The 27360-nt window shown below is 57.8% G+C and overlaps 2 protein-coding genes across 2 annotated transcripts; one reads left to right on the top strand and one right to left on the bottom strand.

Moving 5' to 3' along the window:
- Nucleotides 1-15: 15 nt before the first annotated feature.
- NUP88 (nucleoporin 88) lies at nucleotides 16-20892 on the bottom strand. Its single transcript, XM_032432142.1, has 17 exons — nucleotides 20554-20892; nucleotides 18330-18499; nucleotides 17482-17607; nucleotides 14426-14512; nucleotides 13227-13403; nucleotides 11054-11240; nucleotides 10700-10847; nucleotides 7641-7739; nucleotides 5207-5297; nucleotides 3697-3798; nucleotides 3079-3237; nucleotides 2752-2877; nucleotides 2611-2676; nucleotides 2408-2488; nucleotides 2100-2226; nucleotides 1894-2012; nucleotides 16-1630 (listed from the first exon to the last, which is right to left on the bottom strand). The coding sequence occupies exons 1-17, from the start codon at nucleotides 20839-20841 to the stop codon at nucleotides 1567-1569; spliced, it is 2217 nt and encodes a 738-aa protein (XP_032288033.1). The 5' UTR covers nucleotides 20842-20892; the 3' UTR covers nucleotides 16-1566.
- A 233-nt stretch (nucleotides 20893-21125) lies between these two features.
- Nucleotides 21126-27349, top strand: RPAIN (RPA interacting protein). The gene is made up of 7 exons (XM_032432144.1): nucleotides 21126-21416; nucleotides 22882-23052; nucleotides 24016-24076; nucleotides 25373-25484; nucleotides 25603-25666; nucleotides 26418-26558; nucleotides 27238-27349. The coding sequence occupies exons 1-7, from the start codon at nucleotides 21336-21338 to the stop codon at nucleotides 27265-27267; spliced, it is 660 nt and encodes a 219-aa protein (XP_032288035.1). The 5' UTR covers nucleotides 21126-21335; the 3' UTR covers nucleotides 27268-27349.
- Nucleotides 27350-27360: the final 11 nt, after the last annotated feature.

Here is a 27360-nt window from a genome sequence, read left to right as displayed (position 1 = left end):
TAGTTTGTGTTCCCCTCTTCTGAGTTCGGTGTGGCGTGCATACTGCCCGTGGGGGCCCCTGGGAAAGGCCATTGGGGTCGCCACCAGGCTAGAGCCCTGCTGGTCGTGTCCGTGAGGTCAGACCCCTCCCCTCTGTGCAGAAAGCTCGGTGAGCATGAGGTGCCGGGCTCCCCCGCGCGTCAGGAGGCACAGGGACCGGGCTCGTGCTCACTGGCGGCCGGCTGGAGCCCCGCGCATAGACGTGTCCTCAGGTGACCCTCGTGCTCGGTGCCGCGCAACGGGAGTGACTGGATGACGGAGACTGGCTCAGCCACCGTCGACTTAGGGTTCAGAGTGGGTGGTCTTGCAGGGTGGGGCTAGCCCAAAAAGCTGTCCCCCAAGGACAAGAAGAAGTCTATACCCCTCATTCCTTGGGCCTCTGGTGCAGTTCTGTCATAATTATGACTTTAACAGTAAATACTAATTAGGGAAATAGGGCTCTAGGCCCACCACGCATGAAACATTGTCAGTTGGTTTGAAGTTTCTCTGTATGACGAGTGCTACTTGGTTTGGAGAAAGGAACCTGTATCCTCACTGAGTTACAGGGAGTTTCAGCACGTTCACAACGAGCCGCAGGCGGATTTCAGAGGACTGCAGCCTGTTGTAACCTTCCTGAACGGCCTCCACCCGCTCCCGGCAAATGCCGGCACCTCGCAGACCATTTCCTCCGTCTGGAACCGACGGCGGTCCGCGGCGGAGCCCAACTGGGGGAGCCCGGCTGAGAACATGCTAGAGGAACCCCAGCGGAGACTCCTGGTTCTGCTCGGTGTTTCTCGTGTGAAACCACACAGACGCTACCCGTGGAGGAAGCACTTCTAGAGACCGGGTTGTCTGAGAGACAGGAAGCGGCCGAGGAGGTGGGGTTCTGCCCCCACAGACAAAGGACAGGCCGGCTGGGTTCCCTGCGCGTCCGTGTGCTCGCACGGCTGACCCGCCCTCTCACCTGGAACCTCCTTCCCTCCTGGCTCTTCCGCGGCGGTCACAGCCGTGTCCCCCTTCTAGAACTCACACCGGAGGGTGCGAGAGAGGACCTGACGCTGAGGACAAACCTGCGCCCGGCGAGGCTTCTCACACTGAGGTCTGACCCACCCAGTGCCCGTCGGGGACCGCGCGCAGCCGGTGCCGCTCTGGAGGGTGGTCCTGCCTGTTGGTGGCCCCTGCCCAGCTCTGAGCGGGCCTCGGGGGTGACCGTGTGACTGCACTCGACATGTGTCCTCGAGAAAGTGTTGGCGTTAATCAGCCGCTGCCCCGTTCAGTCCTGGGGTCCTGGCCGCTACGGTGTTGGCTGAGCACGGAGACGCGGGACGGTTTGAAAGGATCCTAGTTCCTTGCTGAACACAACCCTAAACTTCAGCTTAAATATAAAGTACATTCCAACTTTAAATAAAAGCATTTATTAATTACAAAACCAGTAGGAAAGACCAATCACCAGGGCCCAGCTCACCGACAGCGCCTCTGCCTAAGGTAGGTGAGGCCACCCGTCGGAGCCTTCGCTGCTTCGCCCCGCGGGACCCGCTCCCTGTGCACTCAGAAGTTGACGTGGTTTCGGATATCATTGATCTGCTTCACCATCTCTCTTATGTGTTCGCCCCTGTAAGACCATGAAGTCACTCAGTTCCGGGGACGCAATGAACGAACAAGGCGTTAACGCTCGTGCTTAAGGAATTAAGCGGTGACGCTCAAGTGTGCGGGAAATGCTCCGCTGAAGCGAACCGTGCGAGGTTTCCACGCAGCGCGGCGGGGCTCGCTGCCTGGGGACCCCGTCGGCCACACCCGTCTTTGCTCCTCCCACCATCCTCTGCCCCTCGGTCCCCGGGACCCGTGAACGCGGGCGGCGCGGCGGGCGGCACTTACTCCTCCTTCAGGACGGACTGGATGCACCTGCGCTGGTAGGCGCTGAGCGCGATGGCGGGCTTCTGCGGGCTCAGCACCTTCTCCATCTTCCGCTGCTGATAGTCCTTCTTCATGGTGACCTTGAGTGTCAGAACACGGGCTACGGTTCACTGCGCTCCCGCCGCCCCTCGGACGGATGGCGCCCGCCGCCCCGCGCCCCGGCCTACCTGCTTGATGGCGTTGCCCAGGTGCCGCAGCTGCTCGGGGATCAGCTGCAGCTCCTTCTTCATGTCCCTCTCGCTGTCAGACAGAACCGGCAGCTGCGTGTGGAACCGGTGCAGCACGGTCTTCATCCTGGAGCAAGCGGGCGGGCGTTGGAGGCCGCAGGGGCACCGAGCGCGCCAGAGCCCCGGGTCCTCGAGTCCGGCTCTGCGCCCCCCGCGGGCTGGGCCGGGGCTCCCTGCGCTGTCGCCCCACCCCTGCCCCAACACGCTCAGGACCCGAGTGCTCGGACCGGACGTTCACGGCCACTGACCTGTTCATGAGATCCTCCTGTTTCTCCTTGGCTTCCTCATATTTGTCGGCCAAGCGCTCCGCCATTTCCCGGAGACTCTTCCTAACGGCAGAAACCAAGGGGCTCTCGGGCTGCACCCCGACAGCGGAGCTAAGTGCGCACTTCCGCGTCCGTGTGTTTGAGCGGGAGCCGCGGCCGTGTTCCCCGCTCGCTGCGGCACTTACCTCTCCTCGCGGCAGTAATTGAGGTCTTCCAGTTGTTTCTTCTTCTGGTCACACAACAACTTGACCCTGGGGGAACACGGAGACTCAGCAGAAGCCGGGCCGGGCCGCTGGCGGGTGCACGCGGGCGCGGGGCCGGAGTACCTGCGCTGGATCTCCTCCTTGGCCAGGTCCTGCTTCAGGATGTACTGCTCGCGGAACACCTGCGTGGCCCTGCTCAGCAACTGCAGGCATTCCTCCGGGGCGGGGGCCGCGTCTCCGTCGGACGACCTGGGAGTAGAGCGTCTGCCGTGACTCCCCGTCTGCCCCGCAGCCCCTCTCCCTGCATCTGTCCACCCCCCACCCCGTCACCCACTGACAGCCCAGCACAGCAGGACGTGGGAGACGAGACTGCGGAGGACAGAGGACGGACAGGAGTGATGAACACAGGGACGGGAACCCGGTAAAACCTGGACGCCCCAAAGCTCATACTTCAAAAAGGCGGGATTTGCAACACTACGTTGCAAAATGCTTCTGATGTGCTTTTCGAAAGAATCCGGGCTTTCGGCCAGAATGCGGAGGGGAGACTCCGCCGCTGCCACGTCTTCTCGGGTACAGAGCAGGGGAGGAGACGCCGGGTGGACCGTGCTCCTGCAAGACACAGACGCGACCCAACGCTGTCTACTGCGGGCTCATCGGCTGCGAGCCCCGCAGGAGCCCCGTCCACGCCGAGCTGTGAGAACACGACAAACTAGACAGCGTGTCTCCCGTAAGAGGACGAGACTGCAGCTCTCTGCCCTGAAGGTCACCTTGGGGAAGCCGTCCCCCTAGTCTACCGACGCTGCCATGTGTCCCAGCGTGTCGGGACGGGATCTTTCCAATAAAGACGTTGAACTGACAAAGGCAGCCCCAAAATACAAATCCATCGTGGACTCTGGTGAGGTCCGTGAGGGCAGAGACCGTGTCTGTGACACACAGTCTCGAGCACTGGACAGCTTTGTCACGTGAATAAACCGTGCATCTCCCACGTGTGATGTTGCATCTGCTCTGCTCTGACAGAGGGATTCTCCCAGCGGGATGGTCAAGCGTGTGGGACACGAGGGCACTTACAGCAAGGGCCTTATGAGGCACTCGTAGGTGCTGGTGACGCAGACCATCGTGGGCCCCAGGATGTCGGGTACGATCCAGAACCCTCGGATGGGCGCCGGCTGCCTGGAACAACAGGGCCGCAGGGGCTGATGCTCGGCCGGGACTCGCCGCCCCTGCAGGAGCGCAGAGCTGGGGACTGGAAGGCCGCCCTGCTGAGGGTCCTGGTCGCCTAACAGCCTGGAGGCCGTTGGGACAGGAGCCACCAGCGGCTGCCGGCTCGCATGCCAGGCCCAGCCCAGCGCGAGCGCTCGCAGACGCTCAGACCACACGGGAGGCGAGCGTCCGGCGTCCAGCGTCCTGCACCGGCTCGCAGGCCTTCACCTACGGTCTCCACCCCCCGCCCTGCCCTGCCCCGCGGCGGAGGCGGAACTGGGTCCCGGCAGGGACGGCGGCCCATCTGCTCGCGTCGCCTGCCCCTGCCCTTCACCACAACCCTCCTTCCGGGCGGCTTCCCCCTCTTCTGGGAGGGGAGACGGTGCGGGGGTCCGGGAGTGAAGACGCCTGTTTTCAGGGTGAAGCCTGCACCTGGGAAGCAAGCAGCTGTGACCGCGACCAGGCCCGGAGCAAAGACGCTGCAGAAACTGCAGCCTCTGGGTGACCCCCCTGCTCACAAGCTCCCCTCACCCCCGACCGTGCGGGAAGAAATCGCCATCCTGACTTGGTGCTTGGCGATTAAAAATCTATGGGTTCACACCTAAGCGACACGGTTTAATTCTACCTGTTTGAGAAACGTATACAAATGGGACTTTATTCCGTTTTCCCCATTCACTTTCTGACCCAGCGCCGTCCTCCCCGCCCCCAGCAGGGCCTTCCCTGCGCGTCTCCGAGAGCCCCAGCCTGTTCTGCCCGTCTGGACCCCTCCCTGCTCGCCGCTGCTCTGCGGTCAGCCCCCAGGACCTCCCCCCACCCCGCGGTTGGGCGGCTCCAGACGCTCAGGCCTCCTGTCCCCATCGTGCGCCCTCTCCCGCGCTCCTTCCCCGCGGCCCGGCTCCCACACCCGCACGCCCCCCGTCCGCCCGAACCCACCCTTCCTCCTGGGCCCGTGTGCGCGACGGCAGGACAGCGATGCAGTGACCCCAGTACAGGGCTGGGAGTCGTTCTAGGTAGTTCCCTTCATTCACTGAACGTCCACGGACCATGTGTCCCTTGGCCAGAAACAGGGCACGAGACAGTGTGTGACACAGACACGGTCTCTGCCCTCACGGCCCTCACCACAAACCCCAACTGCAGTACGTACGACCGAGAGGGAACCAGGCAGACGGGGGCCCAGGGAGCCCTCGCTGAAAACCTGACGTGAGCTCGGGGTCACACACAACGACAAGTGCTCGCGAGGGGACGGCAGCAAACGGGGGCGGACACACAGTGTGCAGGCGGCCTGACCCACGGCCCCTCGGGTCAGCTGTCGTGTCCGCCGGGGGGCGATGTGAGTTCGGCTGGGCGGGGACCCGAGTGCGGGGGGACGCGGCCTTACCTGCAGGGCAGCGGCTTCGTGCACAGGATGTGCTCCACGAAGCACTTCTGCTCGGCGCCGAGCTCCTGCAGACTGTCCTTGTCTTCCTCGTCTGCGGGGGGAGGGGCGCACCAGGTCAGCGCGCCGTGCGGCCCCGGGCACCAGCCGGACGCAGCCAAGTGCCCGCCTCGGACCGCGCCCTCCCGACACGGGGCTCCCGGCCCAGCAGGGAGAGCGGGCTTCCCCGGTCAGCTGCGGAAACGCGGGCGTGTTTCGGCCGTGGTTCCCGGGCGGCCGCCGCCTCACGCACGCCTCGCCCACCTTGGCGGGTTCTGCAACAGCTTTCCGGAATGTGGTTCACAGCGGCCCACGACCCACCACGTACAGTGTGTAATTCCAGGGGGTTTGCCGCACAAATTGTACGCCCACCACCACAGAGATTTTAAAATCTTTTCACGAGGGGCGCCTGGGTGGCTCAGTCGTTAAGCATCTGCCTTCGGCCCAGGTCATGATCCCAGGGTCCTGGGGTCGAGCCCCGCATCGGGCTCCCTGCTCAGCAGGAAGCCTGCTTCTCCCTCTGCCTCTGCCTCTGCCCCTCCCCCTGCTTGTGCTCTCTCGCTCTTTCAAATAAAAAATCTTTAAAAAAAAAACAAACTTCATTACCCAAAAGGAAGCCGCACACTCCTGAACGATCACGCGAGTTTGGCCAATGGCCCCAGGCCACCGCCACCACCCTCTGGCCTTCCCCCTGGGCGCACCTGCCTGCCCTGCACCGTTCCTGCACGTGCGCGGAGTCGGCCGACAGGTAGCTGTCTGGGCGAGGCTCTCTGTGCCGCAGCCCGAGTCGGCACCTCATCCCTTCCTACTGTTGGCGGACACTCTGTCCGATGGCTGGATCGCTGCCCGATCGGCGGTGACAGACACACGGCCGTTTGGCTCTCACGAGGACACTGCTGTGAACACCTGCTTACTGTGTTTGTGTGGACACGTGTGCATGCACCGGGCAGCGGACCCGGGGTCAGGCCGTAAGTCTGTGCGGGTCGCCTGGGGCACGGCCAGACTGTTTCCCTCGGTGCGGCACCACGTCACATGTCCGCAAGCCCTGTGCTGACCCCCTCGTCAGGACCGGTTCTGACGGGCGTGAAGTCGCACCCAGCGGTCACGTGGCGTCTCACTTCCAGGACTGCTGACATGGGACGTGTTCTCAGGCGCCTACTGGCCGTCTGCACCTCATCTGAGGAACAAGGTCTACTCAAACCCTTTGTCCTGTTTTGAATTGGGCTCTTGCCTTCATGTTGCTCATTTCTACAGGCCCCTTTCGTATTCTAGCTACAAGTCCGTTTCCAGACAGGGATTTGCACTTACTCCCATCCCGGGGATTGTCTTTTCACTTCCGTAACAGTGTTTGCTTCTGAGAGGTCTATAGTTTTAGTTCTGCGATCCGTTACGGTGTGAAGAAGGGGTCCAATTCCGTCCTGTCGCAGGTGCACGCACACGTGTCCCAGCGCCACTGGTCAAAAAGACTGCTCTCCCCGCGCTGATCTCTGTTGGCGCCTTTGTGGAAACCAACTGGACTCTCCACCCCGTTCCATCAACCTATGCGAATCTCCTTATGTCAGCATCACGCCGTCTGCGGTACCGTACCTTTTGTAAGAAGTTCTGAAATCGGCAAGTGTGGGTCCTCCAACTTTGTTCTTGTTTTTCAAGACTGTTTTGGCTAATCTAGGGCCTTGGAATTCCAAATGAACTTTAGGCTCAGCTTGTCAATTTCTGCAAATTCTGACAGGGCATTGGGTCTGCACATCGACTTAGCGATTATTGCCATTTAACAATATTAAGTTTTCTGATCCATGAACATGGGGCGTTTTTTATTTATTTAGGCTTCTTATTTCTTTCAGTGATATTTTGTAACTTTAAGCCTATGTTTTACACTTTTATTAAATTTATCCTTAAGCATTTTCTTTTGAAGCTTTTACAAATGGGACTGTGTTATTTTTCTTTTGGCTTATTCACTACTAGTGCACAGAAACAGAACAGATGTTTGCACACTGCTCTTGTATCGTGCAAGCTCTCTGAAACCTTTATTAGTACAAACGCTTTTGTAACGGGTCCCCTATGATTTACTGTATAAAAGCTCATGTTATCAGAAGAGGGGTTTAGTTCTTCCTTTCTAATCTTGAAGCCTTTTATTTCATTTTCTTGGCTAGTTTCCTTGTCTGCAGCTCGACAACAATGTTGAACCCAAGTGGCAAGAGCAATGTGCTTGTACTTCAGATCTTAAGGGGAAAGTGTGGAAGGCAGAGCTTGTAAACAACCAAACTGGACATTCAGCGGAGATTTCCTGAGCCGAAATCAAGAGTCCGACTCTCAATGGACTGAGCCACCCAGGCGCCCCAATTCTAAACGACTTTTTGATAGAATCTGTGAAACATACTGAAAAGTACAAAAAACTCACCTGACCCAAGAAACTTGTGAAGTTTATGAATCCAAGTGAGCCCAACACTGTGCACACCGGCCTCGTGAGTACAGTGGTATCTGGAGGGACACTTGGGATCTGCAAACGGAACCATGAACGATACAACGGCAGTCGTTAGAACACGGACATTCACCCCAGAAGCCCGCAAACACGCGTGTGGACAGAAGTGACAGACAGACGGTCTGCACGTCCTTCACACTGTGCTACCGTGTCAGGGCTTTTGAAACTTTTAACACCTGAATTCAATTTTCAAATATATTTTAAATATTTTTAAAAGTAATAAACACAACCCCAATATTTCTCAACAGAAGAGTTCACCAAAACATATACTTGTCCACCTCTGGGCGTTTACTTGCAGTCCTTCAACGCAAAACGGGGCAGCTCTGCAGAAACATACGCGTCACTCCGCGAACCTACTCAAGCAAGTGCGTAAGTCACAGCCCGCCAGGACGACCGCGGACTCAGCAGTCCCAACACCGCACGTCCACACAGGCGTGGGGTGTCACTTCTCAATAATGTTGACTCACGGATGGTTTTACGTTTAAGTTTTAATCCTTTTTTTTTAATTCCTCAAGTAAGATTACTCCCACCATGGGGCTTGAACTTATGTCCCTGACATCAGGAGTCACATGCTCTTCCAATTGAGCCAGCCGGGCGCCCCAAATAAATAAATAAATAAATAAATATTTGGATATAATTCTTGTTTGACAATCCTTTATATTTACTTAATTTTTAAAAAGATTTATTCTAGAGAGCACGCACGCATACATGTGAGAGAGAGGTGTGAGGGGGAGAGAACCTCCAGCAGGCTCTGCGCTGAGCATGGAGCCTCACGTGGGGCTCAGTCTCACGACACTGAGATCATGACCTCAGCTGAAATCAAGAGTAGGGCACCTGACTGAGCCACCCAGGAACCCAGAGGATCCTTTATAGTTATACTAAGAAACATGAAGAATCGTTACGTAATTTAGATGAAATCTTCTATACTTCTTTTGAGCCCTAGTACCAGTGAGACTACCTGAGACTAAAAGATGAGTTCCTGAATATTTATGAATATTTATCGCTGTGACTCAGTACTTTCAAAACATTAAACAACTAAAACGATACAGAAATAATTTACATGCTAAAGCTGATTTAAGATGCAACTGTTGAGGGGTTGGCTCAGTCTGTGGGGCACGTGACTCTTGATCTCGGGGTCATGAGTTCAAGCCCCACTTTGGGTGTGGACCCTACTTTAAAAAAAAGAAAAGAAAAAAAGATGCAACTGTCATCCATAAGCCCCAGATGAAAATTTCCTCCTAACAGCCTTTCTTACTGTTGACTTCACAGTAAGTAAATGTTGTGAAGTGAATGTTAACATTTTTTTCCTGTTTTATATGTTGGGGTTCTGCATAACTACCCCCTGAAAACAACATTATAGTAGTACAAAGTTTTAAAAATCCTGGTGTATGGCAGTCCTCTCCCTGAACAATAAAATATTAAAAAGTTTCTTTTCATCTGGCCAAACTGGAGACTTTATCTCAGGCTCAAATCATCTCATTAGGTCTACTGTTTCCAATGGCTTTTCAAAATGTGTCTGCGCTGAAGTCAAAAGAAAAATCTCAGTATTGGGAAAGAACCAGAAATCTGTTACAAAAGAGGCAACATTCGTAACTGACGTAGGAATCTGTTAGACACCCTATTCGGTGGCCACTCATGTCATTAAAAATCTGGGTACGTTTCAGTGACTGCAATGTGCCCTAAGTACAAATATGAACGAGTCAAAAATTTACTAGTTTCACATACGAAATATTAACTCTCATTGGAAAAAACAAGAAAAGAATGCCTCCATTTAAGATTTCCCAAAGACGGGGCCCCTGGGTGGCTCAGTCGTTAAGCGTCTGCCTTTGGCTCAGGTCATGGTCCCAGGGTCCTGGGATCGAGCCCCGCATCGGGCTCTCTGCTCAGCGGGAAGCCTGCTTCTCCCTCTCCCACTCCCCCTGCTTGTGTTCCCTCTTTCGCTGTGTCTCTCAAATAAATAAATAAAATCTTAAAAAAAAAAAAAAAAAAGATTTCCCAAAGACTTATTCTCTTTATAAGGAAACCAAGCAGCGTGTGTCCCTTACCTCACCGGGTCCCGGTGTCGTCATTGCTAAGTTGTGACCCCTACCGCTTGGACTGTCTAATCAGACGTGCTCAGTGACTCCCCATGCTGGCCTACCGCACGAGAACCACGAGCCCCGAACGTCTGCTGTCCTCTCTACAGATCTGAACCCGATCCCGTGGGCTGGCTCCAGGGCCGGTGAGCAGAGGAGCTCCTGTCTCTGCACCTGGAGGAGACTCCGAGAAGCGGTGGAAGGACAGTGGGATTGCAGGGGCTTGTGTCAGAAGGCCTCCCAGGTCATCTGATGTCACCCCGACCGTTTTCAGATGAGAAAACGGAGCCCAGAGGGGTTGACCGAACGCCCACTCATGTCAGAACTGTGCCCCAAACCCAGCCGGAGCCAGGCCCCTTCCACTCAGCCGCTCGGCATCACCACAGCACCGGCTTCCAGGGGCACAGCAGTCTACCCAGAAGCTCCCCAGACAAACACAGAGAAGCTGCCGGAAAGATCTGGTACCAACCCAGGTAAATTAAAAGAGAAAAAGAGAAAAAGGACAGCTTTCAAACTGGGTCTGGGAGTAACAAGAGACTATGATGTGTTCGAAAGTGAAGACCTGAATCTTCACAGCGTCTTACAATTTAAATTTTAAAATTCCTTTTAAGGTTTATTAAAGTTTGTATACGTTTAAGTATTTGAATCATGAAATCAGCTTTCGACTAGACCGGGAAAAATTCCCCACTCTCGATCTGGGCGGATCCAGACGGCAGACTATCCGGACACCTGGGAAAGCGGCTCAGCCCCTCCCGGCCCCTGAGTGGCGCATGGAGCCCGGAAGGCGCTCGGGGCTCAGTCAGCCTTCCCGCAGCTGGAACCACAAAACCACGGCCGGGAGCGGCCCGGCACCGTCCCCGTACTAGCAGGTCGGGCTGGAAGTAAGGGCGCTGCCCACGTTACCTCTGTGCAGTTTGATTGGACAAGAAAAGTCAGAATCGAAGGGGTCGTCATCCCCGGCGGCGAGCGTCAGGCCAAGCTCCAGCTCCACGCACTCGAACACGTACAGGGAGGGGACGAAGTCGGCCCTGGAGGCCCAGGACTTCTCCGACTGTGAAAGAAGCAGCGGTGTCTCAGCCGTTCGCGTTCATCCACCCGACAGGACCCCTGCCCTCGTGTCCTGACGAGGGGACAAAACAGCCTCTCTTGTGTCCGGCAGATGCGAACCAGGCTCCGAAGGCCACATTTAGGGGCCGCACTTCGGGACGGGCGGTGACAGGGAGCCCCTCCCGCTGTCAGTGCCCGCACCCGACTCACCGTCTGGTCGTCCTCCTCGTCCCCTTCCAGCACGACGCAGTGATACAGCACTCCTGACTCGGTGGCGATCACCAGGATGTTGGGGACGCAGGGCAGGCAGAGGATGGCGCACGCGTCGTAGCCGTAGTTGTCTTCCGCCGCGGGGTGCATGGGCAACGGGCCCAGCAGCTTCCCGACACTCCCGGGGCTGCGGGAACAGTGACACACGCGGGCGGGCGGCTCAGACCGCGCGTTCCTGCGGCCGGCCCACCCCGGCCCACCCCGGCCGTGAACGTGGCGCTGGGCGGCCCCGAGGTCTCCGCTCTCTCCCACTCGACTCTCACCCCCGGTGCTTCGCGACTGCAGAGAAGGCTGCACCCAAGAAGACACGGACAACGTCTGAAGACATTTTTGGTTGTCGCCACGGGGGTGACGCGGGCGCTTACTGGTGCGCTGGGGCGGAGGGTGCTGAACGCTCCCCACTGTTCAGCTCAAACATCACCAGTGCGGAGGCTGAGAAACCGGGCCCCAGAACCGGTGCTTCCCTTGTCACATCTCTAAGCTACGCAGTGACGACAGCCCCCAGGGAGACCCCCGCTGCTAAACCCACGGCCGCCCAGCTGCCCCGCGGCTGCACCTCATCACCCGCACCGTCTGCCCCGCTCCCCGTCTCTCCGAGCACACCTCTCGGGCATTCTCCAACTTCTGTGCCTTGAAGACTGGCGCCCCCCCGGGTTCTGTCCCAAGCCCCCGCCCCACTCTGCACGCACACGAGAGCATACTCAACCACGCCTGCTTCTAACTACTGCCTAGGCCCTGCATGGTCTCTTCAGGGCTTCAGACCCAGTGTCCACGTGGAGACACAGTTACTGAGTGCTGGGGGGCGGCCCAAGGGACAGACGTCCAGCTGGGGAAGCAGACGTGTAGCCAGAATTACCATACGTGTGCTGAGTGTGACAACGCAGGGATTTCAGCGCGAGAGGAACACAGGGACAAAGACACTGAGATAAGGGGCGCCTGGGTGCTCGGTTGGGTGAGCATCCGACTCTTGATTTCTGCGCAGGTTGTGAGATTGAGCCCCACATGGGGCTCTCCGCACTGAGCGCTGTCAGCTTGAGAATGTCCCCTGCCTCTCCCGCTTGTGCTCTCCCCCTCTCTAAAATAAATAAAATTTTTTTCCTTAAGATTTATTTATTTGAGACAGAGAAAGAGAGGGAACACGAGCAGGGGCAGAGGCAGAGGGAGAAGCAGCTCCCCACTGAGCAGGGAGCCCGATGTGGGGCTCAATCCCAGGACCCCGGGATCATGACCGGAGCTGAAGGCAGACACTTCACTGACTGAGCCACCCAGGCGCCCCTAAATAAATAAAAAAAAAAAAAAAAAAAAAAAGAATTGAGGTAAAAAAGGTACCAAAAATAAATACGAGCAATGAGAAAGGGCATATTCTGGGAGGGGACTGTGAACACTCCAAGCTAAGGAGCAGCTCTGGAAAGTTCTGGAAGCATGGACGACCAGGACCCACAGGAAGGCGACTCCGCTTACTAGGATGGGAGGCGACGGATACTGTCTGAGGCCGCAGCTGGTCAGCCAATGTGCGGCGCGGCGACTTCAAACGTCTCTGCCCCCGTGCGTCCCTTACCAACCATCTCACCGTTCTGCTTGGAAGCCATCACCGGCTTCCCACGGCCCTACTCCTACAGAAAAGACCCCGTGTTCCCTAACCGGGTGTAGAACTCCACCACGTTGTCCCTGGGCAGCCCCTTCTAGCTCCATCACCCGGTGCCCTGTACCTGAAACCCTGCCCCTGCCACAAAGGTCTCATCGCTGAGCCACGAGTGACACGTGCACCCACCTGACGTGCCCTTCCCCGGCCCTCGGCGATCCCGCATTAGACACGCGTCCCTCTCCACGAAAATGTCCCTACCTCCTTCGCTGTGATCCGTCTCTCCCTCCTCTGAGCGCTCACTGTCTCTGTGCCACTAACATGGTTTGGGCACGTGTCTCTTCGCCCCACAACTGGGACGTCTGACCCCAGACTACCCTGTCTGCCCTTCCCCGTGGTGCCTCATTCACGTGCGATGCACCGACTGTCTGGTCGACGGGGAGGAAGTCACAGGCCGAAGGATCGGTACCACGTCAACCAAGCACTGCAGGGACCCCGCGTCCCCTGGCGGCAGGTGCACCCCGCACTCACCTGTGCGCCAGGCTGACGTGGGTGAGGAAGGTCTCCCCGTTCTCATATAGGATGTACAGTGGCTGTGCCGCGACCTCCCCTTGGCCTTTCTGCCCGAACATGCTCTTCGGGACCGCGGACAACGGCCCGAAGTCAAACGCAACTGCTGTCTCCCCCAGAGACGCGGTATACGCCCTCCTGAAAAGACATTGAAAACCAGCCTGTTGAAAATAAAATGTCCAATAGCGGGAAGTGGGGATGGAATCTGCATTCAGCGGAGAAAAAAAGTCACACCTACACGACAGAAGCGTCAAACCCTACAGCGCGGCTTCCATCTTCAGCAGCTCAAACCTACAGACGCGCGGTAAAACCCCGCACAGAGACACGCACGAACCCAAGAGGAAGACAGCGGGAAGACCAGCTCTGAGTGTGGGAGCCGTTCCTTCCACGAGCGTCTACGAAACACCTGCCCTGAGCAGGCGCTGCCGCACGTTCTGGAAACACATCCGTGAACCTGACAGCCCCGCCCTCGTGAGAGCGACAAGACCAGACAGGAGCACAGGACGTGGCGGCAGCAGATGTCAGCACGGGAAGGGAAGCGTGTAGGCGGCCCTGAGCGATCCTTCGGCCCGAGCGGCCTGGGAGGGACTCTGACGGGCGAGATCTGAGCACAGACCCGAAGCACCGACGGGAGCAGGTCTGTGGTCACGTGGCAAAGCACAGGCAGAGAGGCTCCCCGTGGGCAGGGGCAGTGCTGAGAACGAAGGGCGAGGAAGCCGGGGTGGCTGAGCCCAGGGCCAGGGCAGGAGAGGGGCCGCCTGCGGGCAATCAGTGCCATGGGGCAGCAGGGACGCAGAGCCACCAGCTTTATGCCCCAGGCGTCCCTCTGGCTGCTATGGGGAGATCACAAAGCATTTCATTTTCTTCTTAATATTTTTCTGTAGGTATTCCCCGTGTTCTACAATAAATACACATTACCTTTGTAATTACAAAAAACAAGTGATGACACATGCTGCGGTCTTTGTATTTTAAAGTTTAGTATAACTGTCATTGAGAAAGATTCCAGTTCCCTGCAAGGTTAATAAATACGGCTGTGTGCTCACACCACCAAAAGCATGCCGGTCAGCGATGGAAAAACCGTGCAATCTCTGTTAAAGCTGCATTTGTAATCCCAATAAACTACCGGAAAAAAACATTTCAGAACACGAAGAACCACTTACCCTTTATTGAGTATCAGGCTTTCCTCTTCGGCTTCGGAAAGCACAATGACCCTGGCGGGAGTCTGAGGCTCTCGCAGAGAGTAAATCCTAGCGAGCAAAGGAGGAGAGACCCGCGCTTAGAATTCTTTCATTTCAGAACCGCCCTTCTCCTCCATCTAATCACTGCTTCAGCATTTTCCTGCCCGTCTCACAACCATTTCTTTGCCACAGAGCCTGCTCTTCCTGACAGAACAGCGTACTTCGTCTGTTCTTTCACAACGTAAGAGCAGGGTGTCCATGGGACCTCCAGAAATACCGTGCACCGTTACCAAAGTGCCTCCTGGTCCCCTGCACACTGCGCACCCCTGTCTCTCCCCTCCTGAGCCCCCGCGCACGCTAGCGCCATCCGGACGCCGCCCGACCGGCCCGAGTGGGCCAGCTCCCCGGTACCACCTGTCTCCGCCCGTCACACACGAACCTCCTCGGAGAGGAGCCCACTGCCCTCTGTACACCCACAGGCCGCATGGAGAGGGACGTTTAGCCCCCAGTCTGCACACACTGTTGTTACACAAAGACGCAACATCACGTCATCCCTACTTTCCCAAGGGGGAAGTATAAAACGGGAATTTTTTTTTTTTACCATCATTTTAACTTAACAAAATTTCACGGCACGTGGCTATAGTTAAAAGGAGAACTTTTAAAAGGCCAAAAATATTATTAGCAATCCAACATCGCTTATAAAGCCCTCATCAAGTTAATCACTTTGTCTGACCGCCCTAAGACACTTTAAACTTCATTAGTTCCATTACCAGTAAAATGCCATTTAATAGATCTTTTTAATGAAAATGTGATCCCACTGAACACACGCACCGTGGTCTTCCGCCGCTTGTAAGCAGCACTGACTTCAAAACGCACATAAATGCTGGACAGGACGCACTATAGTGGGGGGGTGAAAGGAAGAGCGGGTGCACCGGGTGGGTAGGGAGATCTTGATGCCCAGAAACTGTCAACAGGGTCCAAAGCTTAGGAGAAACAATAACTACCCCATATTTATTTTTATTTTTTATTTCTTTAGAGAGTAGGAGGAAGGGACACAGAGAGGAAGAGAACGAATCTCAAGTAGACTCTGCACTGAGCACAGAGCCTGACATGGGGCTTGATCTCATGACCCTGAGATCACGACCTGAGCCGAAATCAAGAGTCAGATGCTCAGCTGAGCCACCCAGGGCCCCAAGTACCCCATATTTAAAAAAGAACAACCTTCAACAGTTGAGACCAAATACCTCCTTTTAGGCATAACTTGAGGAAGATCTTGGCCTGCGCCCTTTCCCACCACCCCGTTCCTCAGCACATATGAAAGGAAGACCAGGGGAGGGGCGCCTGGGTGGCTCAGTCGTTAAGCGTCTGCCTTCGGCTCAGGTCATGACCCCAGGGTCCTGGGATCGAGCCCCACACTGGGCTCCCTGCTCAACAGGGAGCCTGCTTCTCCCTCTCCCACTCCCCCTGCTTATGCTCTCTCGCTCGCTGTCTCTCCAATAAATAAAATCTTTAAAAAAATAAAGAAACAAACACAGACCAGGAGAGGGAGCGTCAGGAGTCCTTCCATATACACTATAACCTCTGTGGCGGGAGGGTGTCCCCTCCCTTCTTTAGCCCCAACTCCAAAGCCAAATGGGTGGGGAGGAGATACTTGCTGGATTTAGAGGTGCCTGTAATGAGGGGAGATGGGTGTCTCATGTCCCAGCTGAATCCAGCTGTGCTGCAGGAAACTGCAGGCCCCCAAGTAAGGGACCCCCGAGTGAACTGGACAGGTCACACCCTGGGGTTGGGGGCTTGTGAATGCTATGTGGTATCCACCGCTCTTACGGAAATTTCCACAGGAAGTGGGCTGGAACAGCGTGAGAGAGGACTGTGGTACCGATGCCCAGGTCCCCGTGGCCCTTGCAGGGCAGAGCAGAGGACCGTGGCGGTCACCACCACACCACAGAAAAGACAGCAATGGCTCCATCGTGAGTGCGAGGATCGTCCACCCCGAGGGAGAACGCGGGCCTGACCGCGGACAGACCGGTGGGCGACAGAGCTCCTCAGTGACTGGGGGCCCCTGGGGAAACACACACCGTCTGTGCCGAGGTACCGTGTCAACGGCGGCCACCAGCAGCCGATGGGACCAGATGACACCGGGAGCAGGGTCAGGTCCACCCCCTGACAGCCAGTCAGCCTCAGCTCCCCTCGCTCCCAAGGACTGAGACCCCGAGGAAGCAGGAGGCAGCCCCGTCCCTACACGTCACCCCACCTCAAGGTGCCGGGACAGAAACAAAAGCCAGAGCAGGTCAGGCCCTCCCCACAAGCGTCCCCTCCCCCAGCGTCTGGCCTGTGCGACGGGCCGGGACCCAGAGCGGGTATGGACTGGACATCGCAGCTTTAAACTGGACACACCAAGTTTAATAACTGAAGGTAACCAGAGAGCGATGAGATCTGTGTCAGAGGCCAGTAAGGGGTCAAGCCCTCAGCAGGGAAGGAAGAGCTGGCAGAGCAGGGTTAAAAGCCGTGATTAGGAAAAATAAGACTATCTGCACCTCAGCTGAGTCCCCACCCCCCTTCCGTGTTTTACCTAAGTTAGACCCAAAAAATTAACTGATAATATTACAGAAATCTCTGTAGGATTAGGGCCTTTAATTATAGAGTTCAAAACCTGTCAGATCAAACCGGTTCATTTTACAAAATTAGAACTGACGCTCCCCTCAAGTTTAAGATCTCCAAGACAGAAGTGGCGCGCTGGGACAAGAGTTCATCTCTCTCAACTCCCACTGATGCTCCCTTCTCCCCCCGGGGCATCGCCTCCAGCAGAGCAACAGGCTGAGAGGGGCTCTCTCGGGAGGGTTAGTGAAGGAGAGACTGGAGGCAGAGGCCTGGCTGGGCGGCGAGCAGTAACTAAGGCCACTAAGTGAGGGCCGTCAGACAGCCCGCTGGGCCCGAGTGCCTCCAGCAGCCGAGACCAGGCAGCGTGACGGCCGGTGACCCACCCGACGGCGCCACAGCCGACCCCTCGCGAAGCTACGGAGACTGAGACACTGCACCTCATCACGTTGTCTGACGTCAGCAGCACGATGTGCGGGTCCAGCAGCTCACCGGGGTACCAAGCGGCGTGCTTCAGCGTCAGAGATGTAGAACTGGTGAAAAATCTCTCAGCGACGGGAGTGGTACTACAATAAAGACAACAGTTTTTCCAAAACATTCTGTAGAATGTGGACCAAAGGCCTTCTACAGGAAAACCTATTTTAACACTCTCTGCTCTTCCTTCCTTCATATTTCTTTCTCTCAAATCTTGCTGAGAAGAGCAGTCAAAGCATCTATTCAGCCAATGCAAGGGAGGATCAAAACAGAACCGTTCTCTAAATCAGTGTATTTTAGACCATCCTGTTACAGGTGAGTTGAGATACACTAACCGATTTGATCCCTTTACTGGCCTGGTAAGAGAACTACAGGGTAAACGTGATTGATCCAATTGTGGAAATGGGGAAACAGATTTTAGAAAGGGAACATTTTCAGGGAACGCTGGGGAGCTAAAGGTGGTTTCTATCTTACACTCTTTTCAACAGATCTTTCAGACTCTCGTATTTCCGGATCATTGAAAAAGATACAAAAATTAAACTTAGTTAAACTTAAACCCCTTACACATATATAGTAACTGCTTTTCAAAAGTTATCTTATTTCTGCCCACATGAAGGAGCCGAACTCCAGTGAGACAGCTGTGATCAGTCCGGCAGAAGAAATGCAGGATCGCACAAACACGACAGCAGGAAGCCGAGAGCATGTGGTGTTGGATCGGCAGCACAGAAAATGTAGCTACGAACCACCACGGCGCCTGAACAACTGTCCGCATGTATTACAAACTAGACAAATGATAAATGGAAATACAACTTACCTACAGTTCACTGTTGATTTTCCACCTTCAAATTCAGAATTCTTCCCCCATCTTTTAGGTAGTTCAAATACTGTAAGTCCTTTTACTCCTATAAGTGCTATATGATGCTGTGTTGGACTTAACAGGACTTGATAGATTTCAAACAGGGGCGGATTTATGCACAGCAATCTCTGGAAAATAAAGCAAACTGGTTAAAATAGTTCATTTCACAGTAAAAATGTATGCGAGGTACTTGAAAGCACAACCGTCATGGTACAGTTTTCTTTTCTTTTTTTTTTTTAAGATTCTCTTTATTTACTTGACAGAGAGAGGGAGCATGAGCAGGGGAGCGGCAGAGGGAGAAGCAAGCTTCCCACCGAGCAGGGAGCCCGACGCGGGGCTCGATCCCAGGACCCCGGGATCATGACCTGAGCCGAAGGCAGACGCCTCACTGCCCGAGCCCCCCAGGCGCCCGTCACGATGTACACTTTAGTACAGCAACTGAGGCAGGTGCTGCTTTCCTCGCCGGGAACTGCACAGCAATGAAGCATTCTGGGTAAGTGCTAACACCTGGGCTAGGAACTGACGGGAAATTTTTTAACCGCTGAGATTAGCATGTAACATAGAATGCACCAGATTTCCCCACCTTGAAAAACAAACACTACACATAATGTCCCTTTTTGTGACCGAACTCCAGCCTGCCCGACAGTCTCTACACCCCATCAGGTCAGCCCGTGTCCGCGAAGCCACCACGCTCTGTCCGCCTGTGTGTGTCTCGACAGCTCCCTTCTCCTTTGGTGGCTGGCTGTCACGGTGCAGGAGACCTCCTGCGACATCACCCCGATCTCCCGGCCAGGGGTATGTGCATCTTCTCTGTGCTCTGGGTAATTCCGTCATAGTTCTTGTCACCCTGCATTCTAGTCATCCCTTCAGTTGACTCTTGTCCCATCCCGCACGGCTAACTGAGTTCTTGAGACCTGTGTCCTCCTCACTTACCCTCGGCACAGAACAGGGTCTACTGCTGTCCCTGACGTGTTCCAGTGACGCGAGCACTGAACTCAGCAGTGTCCACGAACGGCAGCTGCTGTGCTACGTCAGAAACAGTCCAGCGGGACAGAGAACAGCCTCAAGGGCTCCGGCGGCTGGTAAAACACCGCTGGCCCCCGCGGCATTCTCGGGGCTTCGAGGAGCTGCTTGTCTCAGCGTCACCGCCCTCACAACGCACTCCTTCTGCCGGTCACGTTCTGCGGCTTCTCTGCTGCCCACCTCACACTCCCATTTTCTGTCCTTTACTTTCACTCACAGACCAGGAGACTGCCGACGTATCACTTATCCTCCCGTCGGGAGACCCACGCTCAGCCTTTATCACCTTAAACAAGGCCGGTCTGAACACGAGATATCTCCCGCTTGTGCCGGAGTCTGGAAGCCCGTCTCATCGCCGATGCCAACCGAGTGCTTGTGAGAAAGCAGACTGTCCACGCGTGACTGCGTCCCAGACCGCACAAACACAGCGAGCGCCCTGCTAAAATCCCACCATTTCTCATCGACAAGAATCACGGGGGCTCACAGCACGAGGCATGCGTCGCAACAGGTATCCCGGTTTTAATTTTTTTTAATCTTGAAAAAAGCCAGAATCCGTTTACTACAACTAAACGTTTCCCTCGGGCAGCGTCTGACCACAGGTCTGGAACGCTGTCTACACCCGCTTTCCCGTGCTGTCGGCTAAGCAAACCCAAGCAAAGCTGCCTTCCAGCTCTGGGAACGGGCCCACCTTCTAGGAGGGAGGAGAGAGGAGCACCGGGGATTCTCCGCCCGCTCAGGCACAAGACTCGAGACCGGCCGCTTTCAAGCCTGTCCCGACTCCGCTCACAGCAGCCCCAGGACAAAGGACTACCCCGGGACCCGGGGTGCGCCGCCGCCAAGCGGGTTCCTAGAACCAGCCCACTCGCCCTCCCTCCGCCCACCTGCTGTCTTCCCTCGGAGCACCCGCGCCGCCGGCCCTGCCCCTCCTCCCGGGCCCCAAGAACCCAAACACCCCGAGAGCGTGGCGGGGTGGGCAAACCTCCGCCGAGGGAACGAAAGCCGGGAAAGAGGCTGCCGAAGTGGCCACGCCGAGGCGGAACGAAGACGAGAGAGGCGCGGAGAGAACCGGCCGCGCCGCGGGGACGAGCGCTTCCGCCTGCGCCGCCCACCCGCCCAGCACGCCCGGCCGCCGGGATGCGCGGGAAGCCAGCCCCGGCCGCACCTGGTACTGGGACAGGGAGGGCTCCTCGCCCGCGCCGCCGAGGCCCCGCAGGCGGACCACCAGGAAGGAGCTGCCGTCGCCGTCCCACAGGAAGAGCTCTCCGCCCAGGCCCAAGACCAGGTTCCTCGTCAGCGGCGGCGACGAGGGCGGCGACGAAGACGCCGGCTTCTCGGCTTCGGCCGGGCTCTGGTTCTTCAGCCCCTCGCGGAGCCGCAGGAACACGACGTGGTTGGGAAGCCAGGACTGCCACGGCTCCGCGTCGCCCGCGGGGCTTTCGGCGGCCGCCATCTTGCCCCCACTGCGCGCGTCGCCCCAGGGACTCCGCGCGCCGCTGAGCGCAGCCAATCCGCGGCCGGCCGGCCGCGCTCCGGCCAATCAGCGAGCGGGCAGCCCGGAAGCACAGGGCCGCGGGGGCGGGGCGAAGGGGAGGGCCGGCCGTCGGGAGGGGGCGTCGCTGCGGGAAGGCCAGCCTCCCAGGGGACAGCCTGAGACCCGCAGCGCTGACTGCTGCTTGGGCACCTCCGTCTGGCTAAGCCTAGACGTCCGAAAGCCTCCCTCAAGACTCACCTCCCTTAGTCCGGGTTGGGTTGACCTCACAAATGCCACTCCGGCCCCGCATCCTCGGGGTGGCCCCAGTCTGTCTCCGTGCGGGGCCGGCCGGTGGGACGGCACCTCCCTGAACGCCCCGCGGACGGGCGCGGGGAGCGCCCGGAAACTACAACTCCCAGGGTTCTGCGCGCCCCGGGGCGGGGCTTCCTGGCGGCGACGCCCGCGGACAGGAGATGGCCGAGGCGCCGGGCTCGGGGCGCCACTCGCTGTACAGAGCGGTGGGCTCGCCGCCGTGGAAAGAGGTTTTCCGGCAGGTGGGCGTGGGGTTTGGGAAGCCTCGGCGGGGCCGCCGCCGTCCCGCGCGCCGGGCGAGGCAGCTGGGGGAGCGCCGGGCGGCGGCGGCCCCGGAGCGGGACCGGACCGGGCTGGGCCGGACCCGGTCGCTGCCGGAGTTTCTGGGCCCTGCGTGCGGGGTCGTGGGAGCCCGCCCAGGCCCAGCACGCCGCGGGTGCACCTGTGCGCTGCCACCACCGCCTGCTGGTGTCGGGGCGGGGGTCGGGGGCGCTCGGCTCACTTCCCTCCTGCGGGCGGGGAGTTCTGCTCCGGACGCGAGATTTTGTCCGGTTCGAACCGAGCCCCAGCGGCAGCGCGCGCCTGCGGCACTTCTGGCCTGTCGTGGCATCAGCGTGGTCCCCGTGAGACGGCCCACCTTCCCGGGAACCTCTGAGGGGGCGGGCGTGTGTACCCCCCATGGGAGAAGAGTCCGGTGCTGGGAAGGACTGCTCGGCGCAGGGGCTTCCCGACCTGGGCTGTGGCCGCTCCGAGCCAGACAGGTCTTCGGTGTTGGGGCGCTGTTCCTTGCGTCGTAGAAGGTCTAGCAGCATCCCCGGCCCCTACCCGCTGGATGCCAGGAGTCCTACAACTGAAGTGACAGCAGGAGGGTCTCCAGGCATGGCCCATGCCCCGTGAGGGATGAAATCGCCGCAGGCTGAGAAGCCTGGTACCGGACAGCGGCTCCGGGAGCCACATCCAAAGCAGCAGGAATGTGGGTGTAGCCTGAACGTCCTGTTGTAGCTCAGCACGGGCTGAGCTGTGATTACCCAACCATGAAGGACGCTGCCCTTGATCAAGTTGGCTATAAAAATGATGATCTGGGGGCGTCTGGGTGGCTCAGTCAGTTGGGCGACCGACTCTTCTTGGTTTCCCGCTCAGGTCATGATCTCAGGGTGGTGAAATCGAGCCCTCCCATCGTGCTCATGCTCAGCTCTGAATCTGCTTGAGATCCTTTCCCTGTCTTTCCCCCTCTGCCTCTGCTCCTCCCCCAGCTCACACTCTTTCTGTCTCTCTCTCTTCCTAAAATAAATAAGTAAAATAAAATCTGAATGTGGTGATCAGAACACATAAACAAAGCATGATAATTTCACCTGTCTGTGAATAAGGACTGGACAGAAATATGCAAAAATAATAATAATTAGGGTTGTAGTTGAAATTTTGTGTCTATAAATTTCGGTTAATGATTTAGCATCTAGTCTAAGAAAAAAAAATTCTTTTTTTAGAGAAAGAGCATGAGTCTGGGGGGAGGCAAGGGCAGGGGCAGAGGGAGAGGCAGGCTTCCTGCTGAGCAGGGAGCCCAACCTGGGACTTGATCCCAGGACCCTGAGATCATGACCTGAGCCGAAGGCCGACGCTTCACCAACTGAGCCACCCGGGTGCCCCTAAGAATCTTTTTTGTTCGTTTGTTTGTTTACCGGACTCACTCCCTGTCTTTCTCCTTCCAAGGCATGCCTGGAGAGAATGAGAAACAGCCGGGACAGGCTCCTGAACAGATACCGCCGGGCTGGAGGCAATATGCCAAGGAGATCTCAGAACACCCTTCTGGTGCCGGAGGTGATGGAAGAAGAGTGGAGTGCTTTGCAGTGCGTGGACAGCTGTCCAGAGGTCTTGACCCAGGTCAGGCTGGGGTATGTGTTTCCGGGGAGGGCGCTAAAGCAGCAAGAGTGCCCTGGGTCCCCAGGTCCTCTGAACCCATCCACCTTCCACCCTCCAGCCCCCAGTCAGGATTCCAACTGCCTTGAACCCGGGCTCTTCCGTCTTTAAGATTAGACTCTTCTAGATTCATGGTTCATAAATACCAGATTCTACCAATCTGCTGCATCATCGCATCTGGGAAACTATAAAGAAAGATGTTTCACCCCTGGGCTCCCCTGCTGGAAATTTTGGTTCAGCAGACATGGGCTAGCAATCTCTGTTAAAGTGGAGCTCTCTGATTCTCATCTCGGCCAGAGTCAGGGGCTGGGTGTGGACTGGAAACCATTTACCTGCACGAGGAAGAGCCCTGGCTTGGATGTCAGTGGTTCTGGAATTCTGACCCTGGTTTTGCTTTGGACCCTTACTTGTCCTGTGCCTCCAAGCTTCGCTTTCACGTTTAAATGAGGAAGAAGAGAGCGTGGTCAGCACAGTGAGGACGATATAAGAGAACCTTGGCAAACTGCTCTGACAACATCAGGGCTGTCTGTTGTCATGATGCATTATCGGGCACGGGCCAGACGTCTGGGTTACATAGTCCTATTTAGTGCTCACAAGGGCCCATTCAGGTCTATTCCCACTTGACAGAGGCCCGAAGTGAGGTTTACGGGGTTAGGAACTCCCCCCAGCAGCTCCGGAGCTTTGGCAGAACAAGTACTTAGCCGGTGCCCTCTACCCTCTCCCCCCAAATTTGGGGCCCTTGTTTTGTTACTGGTGGTTTAATCATTTGTTGATGACTTCTCAGGGGGATCCCATTAGCACATCGTCAGCACATCCTACAGAAGGATTGGACAGATCTCAGTTAAAGCGGAGTTCTTCAGGCCAGCCTCCCAAGCCTGAGTCACTGGGGGACTTGCTGGCTGATTAGAACTCCACTTTCTCCTGCAGTTGGAGGGGCTTTTGGACGTGACCGTGCTCGAGGAAAACCAGCAGGACATGGCTGACCAAGGTGACCTCTGGGAGGGGCCTTCCACCTGCGCCTAGCGACTGGAGCGCCGAGCGCTTCTTAACTGCCCCCCCTCTATGCCCCGCTCCGGGCGGGTGTCCGAAGTCCCTGCTTTTACTCTGGAGTCTTGGCTCCCCCCGAGAGTCTGTTGTGACTGGGCCTGGTGCTCGGACTCCGCGTTCCGTGTGATCGCTTTCTCCTGGGGACTAAGCTGACCAGCTAGCGTGAGCGAGGAGAGGGGTGCAGGCGGCTCAGCGAGCGGTGGGGCCGAGAAGCCGCCTCTGTGTGGCGAGTCCGGGTCCCGTGTTTATTCTGTCTTCCGGTTCCTCTCCATTAATAGCTGAATAGCAGTCCCGTCCCCGTACAGGACGCAGTCAAGATCAGAGCGCTCGCGTCCCTACTTTGAGTGCCTTCCCTCACAGCCGTTCCCTGCTGCCTCCGGGCGCTCGTGGCGCCCACCCCCTGGGGCATCGCTAGGGCCGCGGGGTGCGGCCCAGCAGCTGTGTCGCTGAGCCCTGTCGGGCCCTGGCTTCGTTGTTATTTCCTGTAAGAGACAGCGTAGACCTGCTCTCTAAGTCTGTAGGCTTATGTAGCGTGGGGACAAGAGCCAGCGCCTCGCCAGTAAGCGGCGGCTGCCCCAGGAGGGTGTGGGAGGGCAGACCGTCGGCCCGACTGCGAAGACGCACTTCGGGCCAGGTCGTAAGCGTTAAGGCTTTGTGGTCCGTACGGTCTCTGGGGCAGCGATTCGGTCCTACTCTGGTGTAAAACGGCCGCAGGGCTCATGGGCACGGCCGTGTTCCCGTAGGACTTGACTTAGAAGATCGCCAGTGGGCTGGTCGGGCTGTGGTTGGCTGGCCCTGGCGTGTAGACTGGGAGCTCACGCTTCTGTGCGTGTGTCCCTCCTTCCTGCCACATCCTCGGCGTGGTTGCGTGCTCGCTGCGTGAAGGAACACAGATTGTGAACAGCACAGACTGAGCACACGGACGTCGGGGAGCAGATCGCTTTAAACTCAGCACCTAGTGCCCAGTCAGGGTCTTCTCTCTGCTCTGCTCCCGTCGCCTGGGGGGCGGGGGGGGGGGCGGTGAACGCTGTGTCCTCGGCCCTTACCCCCGCGCTGCTCACGCAGGACAGGCAAGAGGGGAGGGAGCCAACGAGACGGAGCCCGGCAGAGCAGATGGGAAGCGGGATTCTGCCTGGATTCTTCTCTGGTGTGGGTGCGGCTTCACTGCAGGCCAGGGGCCGGGCCGGGGAGGGAGGCGGGAGCTGGCTGGAGCGGCCCTTTGCCCTTTGCCCCGCAGAGTGGTGCGTCCTCAGGGAGTACGAGAAGAGCCTGCAGTTCGATGAGAAGTGTCTCAGCGTCATGCTGGCCGAGTGGGAGGCAAACGCCCTCATCTGTCCCGTGTGCACAAAGTAAGAGATTCCAGACCCCTCGCGGATGACGGGTGGGTGGCATGTCCCCTGGAAGCCGGTTGTCCGGAAAGGTCTGGGGGTGCCGGGGTGCCCGCTGTGATCCCGGCTCTGCTTCCAGGTCCAACGTGAGCGTGTCAGGCGGCGTGGTCGCGTGTCCGTGTGGCCTGTACCTCCCCTCGCACGTGAGTGTCCCCCGTCCCACGGTGTCTGCCTGCTGGAGGCCCTTCGCTGGCGCTGCCGGAGCCGGTGGTGCACGTTTGCTCCCGGCGGCCCGGCCAGCTCGCCCCGGGGGCTGCAAAGCGGCGCACGCGCGCTCGAGACCTTTACAGCGGAAACACCGGTACCTGGTCTTCCCGCAAAGTTCCCACGTGGGAAGACACCACGAGTGGCCCTAAGTGGCGGGATGGGGGCTGAACGTTGGCGGCGGCGAAGGGTGACGCCGAGCGAGCGTTTCACAGTCGCTCCCGGCGGCCGGTACTCCAGGCCCCGGGCCGGGCGGGGCTGTGCAGCCGGAGCGCGAGCGGGCGCGGTGTGCGCTCCGGGTTCGCGGCTGGGAGGGGCACGCGGAGCCCGGTGCGGACTCAGGCTTTGCCCGCTCCGTGTAGCTCAACGGCTTTTTTTTTCTTTAAACAATTCCCCTGTTTGAGTATTTCCTGAACGTTGCATTCCTTATCGTTGAAAAAGAAGAGAAAGCCTTGTTTCCGTTCTCCGCCGGGTTACCGACGGGTACGACGGCGCGGTTCAGGTGGCGCAGGTGGCCCCGTGCCCTCCTGGTGCGGCTCACGCGGGAGCGGGGGGCCACCGAGGTCAAGGGGTTAGCACGGTCGGGAGCCCCGCCATCCCAGCGAGCCGGCCTCGGGGAATCGGGATCTTCAAGCTGTTGACTCAGAGGTGACCGGGGTCACGTTGTAGCTTAACTTTTTTATTTGCTAGTCTCCAGAGTTGACGGAGCAAAAGCTTCGAGCCTGTTTAGAGCACAGCGTGAGTGAGCACAGCGCGCGCTGCCCGCACACGCCTGCATTCTCGGTGGCGGCCGGGCCGGAGGAAGCGCCCCGTCTTCTGATGAGCTGCGCGGTAAGCCTCCCGCGGGACCCAGCGGCCGAGCCGCCAGCGGCGGGTGGCGGTCCCGCCCGGCGGAAATCATAGACAGGTAGATGTTCACAAATGCTTAGTCTTGCAAAGGAGAGCGGGGGTAATGTGTTACTTACGCTAGGAGGTCCACGGTCACCCGAGGGCCTCCTGTTCCAGAGAGGACTCCGGGACGGCCGGGGCGCAGCCTGGACGGGGAGGGCCGGGTGCCCCTTACCGAGGGTAACGCACGGCCATGAGGACCTGCACGAGCGCTCTGGGTGGTCATGGGATGACGGAGTGCGCCAGACCGCCAGATAGCCAGGGGCGTCCCCCGTGCCAGCGGTCAGGGGCTCCTCAGCGTGGTGGTGGGGCTGAGCGAGACGCCCACGGTCGGGAGGGGAGACCCAGGAACGCATGCTGGCCCGAGGGCGCCGCGAGCTCGGGTCCTGCCGGCAGTGGGCCTGCCCGTCAGTCGTGGGTTCACAGCCACCGGCCACCCCTGTGCTGAGGGGAGGGTGTTTGGAGCCCGTGCCTGGGACCTGACCTGAGCCCCAGGCGCACATGCTGCAGGATGGGGGTCCCGAAGGCAGACGCCCCACCGGAGCCGCCTTGTGTCCCTGCTGATGAGACCTGAATCGTGGACGGAGGTGGTGTTGGTGACTGGGACTCTGTTTAAATCCAGGCTTGTGATACGTGGGCTGTGATCCTCTAGAGCGGCCTCTACGCTTTCTCCTGGGGACACGACTCGCTCCGCCTGAGACAGGCCCTTGTAAATGCCAGCCTTTAATTTATGACTTATTTTGTA

The sequence above is a fragment of the Phoca vitulina genome, unplaced genomic scaffold (assembly GCF_004348235.1).
Source record: "Phoca vitulina isolate PV1807 unplaced genomic scaffold, GSC_HSeal_1.0 scaffold47, whole genome shotgun sequence".
In the NCBI taxonomy this organism is placed as follows: domain Eukaryota; kingdom Metazoa; phylum Chordata; class Mammalia; order Carnivora; family Phocidae; genus Phoca; species Phoca vitulina.
This window is presented reverse-complemented; position numbering and strand designations above follow the sequence as displayed.

Coding starts and splice junctions, on each gene's coding strand:
- NUP88 (XM_032432142.1), bottom strand. CDS start 20,841: ATGGCGGCCGCCGAAAGCCCCGCGGGCGACGCGGAGCCGTGGCAGTCC. Junction 7,740..10,699: donor TCCAATCAAACTGCACAGAG/GTAACGTGGGCA, acceptor TTCCGTTTGCAG/ATCCCAAGTGTCCCTCCAGA. Junction 3,238..3,696: donor TGCCTCATAAGGCCCTTGCT/GTAAGTGCCCTC, acceptor TGTGTCTTGCAG/GAGCACGGTCCACCCGGCGT.
- RPAIN (XM_032432144.1), top strand. CDS start 21,336: ATGGCCGAGGCGCCGGGCTCGGGGCGCCACTCGCTGTACAGAGCGGTG. Junction 25,485..25,602: donor ATCTGTCCCGTGTGCACAAA/GTAAGAGATTCC, acceptor CTCTGCTTCCAG/GTCCAACGTGAGCGTGTCAG. Junction 25,667..26,417: donor GCCTGTACCTCCCCTCGCAC/GTGAGTGTCCCC, acceptor TTTATTTGCTAG/TCTCCAGAGTTGACGGAGCA.